A 10,041-nucleotide genomic window follows, 5' to 3' on the forward strand; every position below is an offset into this window, starting at 1 on the left:
GTGTTATTCTGAGCCACATATCTGAAATCTTTCTGAATTGATCACAAGAACTGGGTTTGAAGGGGGGTTCTTCACAAGGCCTTGGTTTCTTGAAAGGCCCCAGCTCTGTAACATTTACACATCTGTGCATGAACACACACCTACTCATGGCTGTACACAAATCCAAAATTCTGGCCTTCCCTGAAAGAGTTCATCTCCCTCACACACATCATTGAGAGGCCTGATTCTAGTTCCCCAGATGGACTCTGAGTCCGCCACAATGGCCTTCTCTGATAGACACACAGATGATGACCGCTGGTTTTCAAGTTCTGCATAATTAGGCGGGAGTGTAGACAAATATGTTGTTTTATTCAGGGAAGTGATAATATTTTAAAATCTCCTCCAAAGACTGGGCACAGATGTTCAAGCATTTGCTAGGCACTTCTGTTCTGTGTTCACATAGTGACTTAAACTTTCTAAGCCTCAGCCGTGTCACCTTTAAAATGGGCATGAACACTGTTCCCTTTCACATGGGCTTTTGAGTATTAAGCTGGGAGATCGTTTGATGCTTTTAGCACAGAGCTGACAAAGAATGCTTGCTCGAAATAATAGCTTTTGTTATTATTATTATTATTATTATTATTATGATTATTATTATTATTATTATTACTATTACTATTACAACTGCTACTACCACCACTGCATAGTGTGAGGTTTCCCTGCTCTCAGGGCCCAATGTCTGGCAAAGGCAGTCTGCTGGTCTGTTCTGACTCTTCTCCCTCTTCTATCCAATTTGCCTCTTACTTCCACTCTCCCTTCCCCTTAACCCTGCCTCCCCCTTGGCTGGGCCCCAGCTCAGCGGGCCAGGAAGCTCATGGTGTAGGTCCTCGGGATGGTGGCAAAACCCACGTGTTTAGGAGACACGTCTATGTCCTGGGGCGCCTGTGGGGACTTGAAGCAGAAGTTCTGCAAGATGGTGGTGAGGAAGAGAAAGAGCTCCATTCTAGCCAGGCCTTCTCCAAAACAGTACCGCTTTCCTGAAGAGGAGAGGAGGGAGGGGCCGAGGTGAAGCCAGCTCTCTGCAGCCACACCAAGTCCCAGATCCCTGTGGCATTCTCCCAGGGAGTAGGGGCTGCAGCACTGGGACCCGAGAGACCTTCAGGAAGGGCTCTAATCCTCTCTGAGCCTCCATTTCCCTGGCACATGAGGTGGGGTGATCCATGCCAGCCTGTAGCACTGGGAAGTTTAAGTGCCCCTTCCCCCCAAATACATTCTCAAATATGGCTGTATGCTGTCATCCTCTAAGAATATGAAGATATTGCTGTGTGTCCTTAAAAGGATTTCTGACTCACTCTGATCCTTCATCATCCCCATCTCTAAATGAGATTTGGTCATCCCTTCCCTTTTTCCTGGGTGCAGATATATGGGTCTTGGTTGTTATGGGAGTTGCGGCTGGTAGGCTCCAGGGTAGATTTCAAGAGGGACTTTAGAGCTGGAGAAAGATGCTAGGCTACACTTAGAGAGGGAAGCTGGGATGAGCTTCCCCTGGTGGTGTGAGCCGTGGCCTGGCAGCAGGCGGTGGTCTCTTACCAATGGAAAAAGGCACAAATGCGTCACTCTTCTTAAACTGCCCCTTGTCGTCCAGGAAGCGCTGGGGGTTGAAATCTTCAGGGTTGGAGAAGAACTTGGTGTCTCTCAGCACAGAGCCCAGCATAGGGAATACTTCTGTGCCCTGAAGAAGGGGGGAGGAGGGGTGGATAAGATGGGGTAGAAGAAGAGAGTGTTGAAAGTTCACAGACACCGAAAAGAGAGTTAGGGTGCCCCACTGGAAGAGAAATGGGAGGCGTGGGAACAGGGCTCTTCTGAGAGAGAAGCTTTGGGGGGTATGAAGTTAATGCCTGTGAGACAGGAAGTATGGGGGAGTTGGGGTTTCACCCTCTGAAGCAGCAAAGCTAAAGGACACAGGGTCTTTGTCTCCTGGGACAGGATGTTGGGGGATATGGGTTCATCTTTCTCAAGGCTGGAGGTTGGGGGAATTGGGGGAAATATGGGATTTGTGTCCCTCAAGGCAGGATGTGTGGGGGACATGAGGTTCCTGTCCTGAAGGCAGGAGGTCTAGGGAAATGAGATTTGTGTCTTTTGAGACAGCGAAGTTGGGAGACATAGGGTTGATTCTCCTGAGACAGAAAGACTGGGGCTACTGGAGACACAGGAGTCTCTGAATGGCAAGACTCAAGGCACACAGCAGTTGCATGATTCTTTGATGGAGGGTGTGGGATAGGGACTGGAAATCTATTGATGGGGATGGGGTGCTAGGGTCCCAGGGAGTGGCTCAGAGGTCAGCACCTTGGGGAGGAAAAAGCCCCGAAATTTGGTGTCCTTGATGACCCTGCGAGACAAGCCCATGGGAATTATGTCTCCAAATCTTTGGATCTCGTGGATCACGGCCTCTGTGTAGGGCATCTTGGCGCGGTCCTCAAACTTGGGCTGCCGGTTCCTGCCAATCACCCGGTCAATCTCCTCATGGAGTTTGGCTGAGGCAAAAGGAAGGTGTTTAGGTACCTAGTGGCTGAAGAACAGGCACGACAATCCAAACATGTAAACCTGGGTGAATGGCAAGCATCTATGTCTGACACCCCCTTAGACCATTCAGAACAGCCAATGGCCACACACGTTGTAGCAGCAGGGTCTCGTTAACTTGATTGTACCAGATGGGAGCCGCAAGTCAGGGGTCCCAGGGAGTGCCTGGGGAGTGGGCAGTGGGACGTACTGGGCTTAGCAGAGGAGCAATTTTCTAACTGGTTCACACACTTCCAATATTTTCATGGCTACTTGGCTGATGCCTACGCACTGAATATCCCTCACCCCTGGCCAAGGACCTGAGAGAGGTGGAGTCAGTGGAGCTGGCTCAGAGGAGTTCCAAGGGTCTATGGCCTCCACTCCCCTGTCCCTGCAGCCTTACCCTCCACCTCTGGGTGCTTCATGAGCATCAGGATGCCGTAGCGCAGGGTCGTGCTCACGGTCTCGGTGCCAGCAAAGAAGAGGTTCAGCGTGGTCAGCACCAAGTTCTTCAAGAAGAACTCTGTGTTGGGGTTATTTTTCTCCTGAAAGGAGAGAGGCCTTCAGGCCAAGTCCCAAAGTCTTCCCTTTGGGGCCCTTCTGAGATTTCTCCTTGGACCATCTTTCTTAGGTCCAGACCTAAGGTGAGAGGAGGGGGCTAGATTTGCCGGGCTCTGCCCAGGTTTCAGGCTTTTGAGTAAAATTCCGGCTTTGTCCAAAATGCTCTTCTCATGTGCTTTGCCCTGATGGCTATCTATTCTTTAGTGACAAGGCCAGTTGTCACTTTTTCAATTATACGGTATTCAGAAAGACAGGGGTGGAGAGAGACTGAGAAAGATGGGCAGAGATGTCAACATGGAGTGATTCAGGAGCATTAGAGATAGTTTTTCTGAAACAAAGAATTTTAAGCAACAGCATCTGTTCCCCCAAACATCGTGAAGTCTTTGGAGGATCTCCTTCCTAATCCTTTGAACATCAGACTCCATAAATCCCTATCTCCTTGATGCACAGAAAAGAGAATGGCATGCAGTTGGAGGTGAGATCTTTCAATGTCACATAGTAAAGCCAGGTCACCTGTCCACATGAGTGTGACTGATGACCAGGGTATAAAACATCAGACAGTTTGGTGGCTGAAAGCACCAGCCACAGAGTCAGAGAGATACTATTTTGAGCTAGGGTCTACTGTTTCCTTGCTGTGTGACCTTAGACAAGTTACTTATACTCTCTGGGCCGAAGTCTCTTCATTTGTAAAATTGGTGTCATAATAAAACATTGTACAAGAGCTATTGTAGATGCTAAGCAAGCACTTAAAATAGTGCCTGGCTCATTGCAGCACTGTAGAGGTAGTTGTATGCACACGTTACTCTGTGCTTACAAGGGCTTGGCAAATGAAATAGTGGTGTTTATTGTGATTGGGACATGAGGATTATGCAAAGGGAGGCTAATTTGGGCCTCTGTTCTTCCGCCCTCCCTGGCCTGATTTCCCCCTTCCTGGCTTTGGACCTCCCCACCCTGGCTGCTGGCTGCACCTCCTGCATGCGGATGAGAAAGGAGTCGATGAAGTCCCGCGGGGAGTTGGGGTCCAGAGTGCGCTGGTTCTGCTCCACCTTCCTGGCCACGAAGTCCTCAAGGCCCTGCAGCTCCTTAAAGGCCTGTTGCTGAGGTCCTGGCAGGTGCTTCATCACCGAGTAGAACATCTCATAGAGCTGGCGGTTGCGGAAAGAGAAAGCAAAGACCAGACAGCTGTCAGTGCGCAGCACCCAGTGGGAGTAGGACCTGTCTCCAGGTGAGAAAAGCACGGGTTCAGGGCAGCTATCCAGGTGTTCAGTGTTTGGGTGGGGCTGGAAGGCAGCATAAAGTGTTCCTGTGGGTTAAGTAGGAGGGCAACTGTCTAAGAATTTAGGGGAGATGATTGGAGCATACATGTAGGTTGCAGATATTCAGGTGAGGTTGGGTTGGGAGACATTTTTGTTGAGATTTTTATGGGGGGCACCTATTAGGTGTTTGGCATTTAGTAACCTCAGCTGGAGACAGCTGTGCATATACTTACTGGAGTGGGAGCTTCTGACCAGGTTTTCCGACATTAAAGTAATGCTGCTGTTCAGGTGGCAAAGTGAGGGGGATGACTGTTCCCTGTTTAGGTATCCAATGGGCTGCACAGAGGGACCCCTTTAGGTGTGTGAGTGAGTTGTGTCGGAGGATGCTTATTTGGGTGTTTAGGGAACATTCAGTGCCCAATATTTGGAGTCTTGGTTGTGGTGCCTGACTCAAGTGTTCAGGTAATTCAGTGGGCAGAGTAGGGAGCACCTGTGGACTGGCTTGGGACACCTTGGTAGAAGTGAAACGGTGTTGGTGGCCTGGATTTTGCAGCACCAGGTATTCAGGCACCCAGGAGGGAACTGAAGTGGTCATTTGTCCAGGTATTAAAATATTCAGAAAGGTCGGGTAGGGAGCCTCTGCTAGAGATGAAGGCAAATTGGGCTGGGAACATCTCAGCTGATTGAAGGCATTTGTGATTCCTGCAGGCTCTGTTTGGGGACATCTGTTGAGGTATACAGGTATTCTTGGAAACCATATATTGGACACTTGTCACTTGTTCTGAATTTTAATGCAGCTGTTCAGTTATCCAATATTGGGGGCTGGTTTTTATCAATGGAGGGGGATGGCAGTTTGGGACACCTGTTGCCCTGTGGGGGTGGGGGTGTGGCAGTTGGCCACTGTGGTGGCAGGGGTGGTGCCAAGCTGGAACAAGTTACCTGCCCGGTGGGGGTAGCTGTGAACTGGAAGCTTCCCTGAATCATGCGCAACAGTGACAGGAACTCTTTGTCCTCATAGTCAAAGCGGTCACCAAAGACAATGGAGCTAATGACATTGGAGACTGTTCGGCTCAGGTAGAAAGTAGGATCTATGAAGGCGCCTGGGGTGGGGAGAAGGTGGGAGTGATAGACTGGGATTGGAATAGAGCCAAGGGGGCTGGCTGTCTTAGGCCAGTCCCAGAATCTGAGCCAAGGACACTCCCAGCTCCATGCCACAGACTGCGGCCACACACACCCTTTCCCCACCTAAGACCCCATCCCGCAACACAATGCGGGGGATTTCCTTTTCCTTCCGGCCTGCTCTAGGGCTCTGGGCTCACCGCAGGTGTCGCGGAACGCCTGGATGAGGAAGCCCGCCTCCTCCTGGATGCGCTCCTCGATCCCGCGCTTGCCCACTCCGAAGTCCCGCAGGGTGGTGATGGAGAAGCGCCTCAGCTGCTTGGCGCGCTCCCCGTTGCTGAATACTACGCCTAGAGGTGAGTGCAGTGGCGGGAAGTCACCAACAAGGGAGGGGGCCAGCGGGCCACAGAGCACCCCTAAGAATGTGCCCAAAAGGTAGAGGGTTGCACAGGGAGGCAGGGAGCAGGGGACCATAGGCGCCGAGCTGGGCGCTGCACAAAAAGACAGGCACGGATCCAAACTTGGAAGGAGAAAAATCTGGAGAAAAGAAAAGTGGATAAGACAGATGCAGAAAATGGGGATACAGAGATACGAGGGACAGAGGGACAGAGTGAGATTGAGGAAATATAAAGTGTGAAGGCTTCTCATTTGGAAGAGACAAAGCACAGGGAGAGAAGAGAAGAGGTCTGGAGAGAGGAGAGACTCTCAGCAGAGGGTGGAGATGGGGATTTTGAAGAGTCACTGTGAGGTTGTGACTGATGAAGAAGAAGGGGGGAGGGAAGGAGAGAAAGAGCCATGGGGAGCACAGAAGCTGAGGTGACAAAATCCAGGAGCCAAGAGATGGATCCATCCAGGGAAAGAAGAGAACAGGGCGACAGGTAGAGAGAAGCAGGGAGACTGGGACATGGGAGGTTTAAGACAGGCCAGAGTCCAACACAGGGAGAGGAACAGTGAACAGGGACGCAGAGAAGACCAGACAGGGCTCTGCACGACCTCAAGGGCAGCTGACTTGGGGCAGGCTGGGGAAACTGAGGCCACCAGGTGCTGTCCCACTTACCGTAGCCTTTGAAGATCCAGTCAAAGGTGGCGCTCTCCCCTCGCCCGCTGAACTCCTCAGCCTGATCCACCAGCGCCTCCTTCACTGCATCATAGCCACAGAGCACCACGACCCGGCGAGTCCCCAGGTGGACGGTGAACACGGGGCCATAGCGCTTGCTCAGCTGATGGGGGACGATGGGAGTGGTTAGAGGGCTCCTTCCCTGAATTGGTTCAGTTCCCTCCATGTCAGAGATTGGGATGTCTTTTCCCCAGTGTCTGACACTCAGATGATCTCCAGGTCTGTCTTTCCTGGCTAGGTCCTGGCTTCCCAACACTCAGAATTCTCCTGTCCTAGGACTCCAGCTCCTCAGGTTCAACCCTCTGCCAAAAAGCCCTGATGAAACTGGGAAGTCCGTGTGCCCACCCCATTTCACCCATCTCCCTGGAAGGTGGCACCTTCATGAGGCAGTTGTACATCTGCTCCGTGTCCAGCTGCAGGTAGTTCCCGATGAAGGGCAGTGGAGTGGGCCCGGGAGGCAGCTTCCCCCTGAGCTTCCTCTGTCTCCAGACAGACATCAACACCATTACACTCAGGCAGGCCAGCAAAGCCACCAGCAGCAGCCCTGAGGCCAGCATGGTGGCAGAGAGTAGGACAAACAGGTAGTGAAGGCTGGGATGGTCTATCTTTATACTGCTGAGATCAAAGTCTGGCCTTTGGTCCCGGTTACATAATTGTATCTTGTCTCCTTCCAACTGCACCCTCCACCAGGTACATACCTAGTTTGGAACACAGCCAGAAAGCAAGGAGGAGGGGGCAGATTAGCAAGGTAGACTTCTGGACTGGATTTGTGACACCTGAGGAGGAAGCACCCCAGGACTAAGGATTGCAGAGGTGTGGGGATATTTGCATACCAGAGCTTCTGAGCTTCGGGTGTGGGGTTGCAGAGTTACAAGGGTCCTATAGGTGCAAATTTCAAGGTCTCAGAAGGAAAGCATCTTCTTATTCCAGTGAAATCGTCAAGATGTGTGGCTGTGGATTTGGGGGTATTTTGGTGAGGAGGGACATAGATTTAAGGGTTCTAGATGTGCGTGGCTTGGAGTGAGAAGGCCCCAGAGCTTGGAGTGGAGTTCCTGAGAGGGAATTCCCACAGGATTCTGGAGTGAGCACTTGAGCCCAGTTGTTGACCTGATGGATGTGTGTGTGTGTGTGTGTGTGTGTGTGTGTGTGCGTGTCTCATTGGTTCTTTCTAGTTATCCATAACATTAGGATTCATTTTACACAGTTATACAAACATGGAATATAATCTGCTCTAGTTCTGTCCCCAATCCTTCCTCTTTCCCTCCATTCCCCTCTCCACCTGTTCCCTTCCTTTTACTCTACTAATCTTTCTGTATTTACTTATAGATTTTTTAATTAGTGTCTTATGAATGTACATGATGGTGAGATTCACTGTGGTATATTCATATGTGTACATAATAACTAGGAATGGAACCACCATATGACCACGTTATCCCACTCCTTAGTATATATCCAAAAGATTTAATATCACCATACTACCATGACTCAGCCACATTAATGTTGATAGCAGCAAAATTCACAATGGCCAAGCTATGGAAACAACCTAGGTGCCCTTCAATAGATGAATGCACAAAGAAAATGTGGTACATATACACAATGGATTATTACTCAGCCATAAAGAATGACTTTATGGCACTTGCTGGATAGAACTGGAGACTATCATGCTAAGTGAAATAAGCCACTCTCCAAAATTCAAAGGTAGGATGTTTTCTCTGCTGAAGCTCATCCAGTATAGTGGGGCAAGGGGATAAAAAGGTAGAAGAAAGCTCAGTGGAACAGCTGAAGGGGAATGCAGGGAAGGGAGAAGGGATGGGATAAGGAAAGACAGTGCCGTGAATCTGACCTAACTTTCCTGTGTGCTGGCCCTTGACACCCAGTCTCGTCATGGGAACCTCAAGTGGGGCCAGGATGGGCAAAACAGAATTAGCTCCTCCAGGGCCCATGTGTGGCTGGGAACAGGGTAGAAGACCAGAGTCACATTTCAGCGGGACTTTGCACAGAACCAGAGAGGAGTAACTCACAGTCACAGTGGACAGAGACTCTGCTCAGACCTTGAGAAAGTCATGACAACAAGAACATGGTGGCACATGCCGACAGTTTCTGGGTCCTCATGTACAGACAGCCCCACTGGGTTCCTACCTTGGTCCTGGGGAAGCCCACGGGGCTTACTGGATCCTTTCTATGGTTATTGTTACTAATATGCATGCTTCCCATTTCTCATAAGGTGCACCGAGGACAGATGCAGGATGAACATGGAGCAATCACATGAGAAACCTGAGGCCAAGGCCCTAAACTCCCCCCTGTCCTGCTCTGCTTCTCCATTTCCCCTTCTGGATTTTGTTTAGTGGATGGGGAACATTTGGGCTGTAGAAGATCCTATTTGACGATGCGTTCAGTCTCTTTTAGGAGTGATTCCTGGTTTGTCAGGGACTATCGTTAGCAGCCAGAAGGAACTGGACATTTGGGTCAGGTCCAGTGTGGGCCCTGTGATGCCGAGGGTGGGGGCAGAGAAGGGACGAGTGGCCCTACTGCCCTTCCCTCATTGGCACTTTTCCTTAACAATAAGGACAGTCACCCTTGATGATCTTGTTGTTCTCCTAGGAGATGGAGTCTGTGTTTGCATGATCTTTAAATCTTTCTGACCATGAGGTCCCTCATCACCCACCTCACTGAGGAAAAGAAGTTGTCATTTAACTGGACAACAAAAGAAGATCAGAACCTCTTCTGGTACCAAGAGGGTTCTGAGAGTAGACCCAGGTGGTCATGGAGTTGGCTTCAGGAGGGAGGAAGGGTAGGTGACCAACCATCGAGGCTCTGAGGTTTGGCCCAGCAGATTCTGACATTGTGTTAAGTAGGGGCTCAGACTGGCCCTATCTGGGTTTGGGATTGGCCTCAGCTAAACCTTGAGCCGGGTGCCAGCAGAGTGCTGGGCAGGCCTTGGTGGTTGTACCTTCCAGAGTTTTGCCCTCCCACAGGACAAATGGAGGTGGGCGAGGTTGGCACTCCCAGGACTGACATTTTGCTCAATCTCTTTTAGGCCGCTGGACTCTGGAACCTGTGGGGAGGGAACAAAGCAGAGAGAAAAAAAAGTTGTTTGTTGATATTGGAGGGGGAAGAGGTGAGGAAAAGGATTAGCAGGGGCTTGTCAGGTATCCTGTTCAGGGCCACAGCTGAGTCGGGATGACACATGCATTTTTGCCAGAAGTAGTGGTTGAGAGGTGTTGCCAGATTGCCATTAAGATGAAGACTTCTGAGTTCTCGCGGAGTTCCCGTTGAGTTACGGTTGAGCTCTCTCGGGAATTCCTGAAGAGTTTGAGTTGGTTGGTGAAGTTCCGGTGGTGGGAGTTCCGGTTGGTGTGTGGTGTGTTGCTGGAGGAGCTGCATGGGTGGCGTTCCAGAGAGTTCCCGGGGAGTGTGCTGGTGGAGTTTGGAAATAAAGTTTGTTCCTGC

The 10,041-nt window shown here is 50.5% G+C and overlaps 1 protein-coding gene across 2 annotated transcripts; it reads right to left on the reverse strand.

Moving 5' to 3' along the window:
* Positions 1-753: 753 nt before the first annotated feature.
* On the reverse strand, positions 754-7,148 carry LOC308638429 (cytochrome P450 2A13-like; the record flags this gene model as incomplete). Of its 2 annotated transcripts, XM_081275869.1 has the most annotated exons (9): positions 754-1,016; positions 1,570-1,711; positions 2,326-2,513; positions 2,942-3,083; positions 4,068-4,244; positions 5,295-5,455; positions 5,675-5,824; positions 6,532-6,694; positions 6,969-7,148. In XM_081275869.1, 9 exons carry the CDS (start codon positions 7,146-7,148, stop codon positions 835-837), a joined length of 1,485 nt encoding a protein of 494 aa, XP_081131995.1. In that variant the 3' UTR covers positions 754-834. The 2 variants fall into 2 exon arrangements, with proteins under 2 accessions (XP_081131995.1, XP_081131996.1); XM_081275870.1 differs by lacking the exon at positions 6,532-6,694 and having other exon boundaries at positions 5,675-5,818; positions 6,947-7,148.
* Positions 7,149-10,041: the final 2,893 nt, after the last annotated feature.

This window comes from Spermophilus citellus (genome assembly GCF_964194105.1).
Source record: "Spermophilus citellus genome assembly, chromosome: 18".
Lineage (NCBI taxonomy): Eukaryota > Metazoa > Chordata > Mammalia > Rodentia > Sciuridae > Spermophilus > Spermophilus citellus.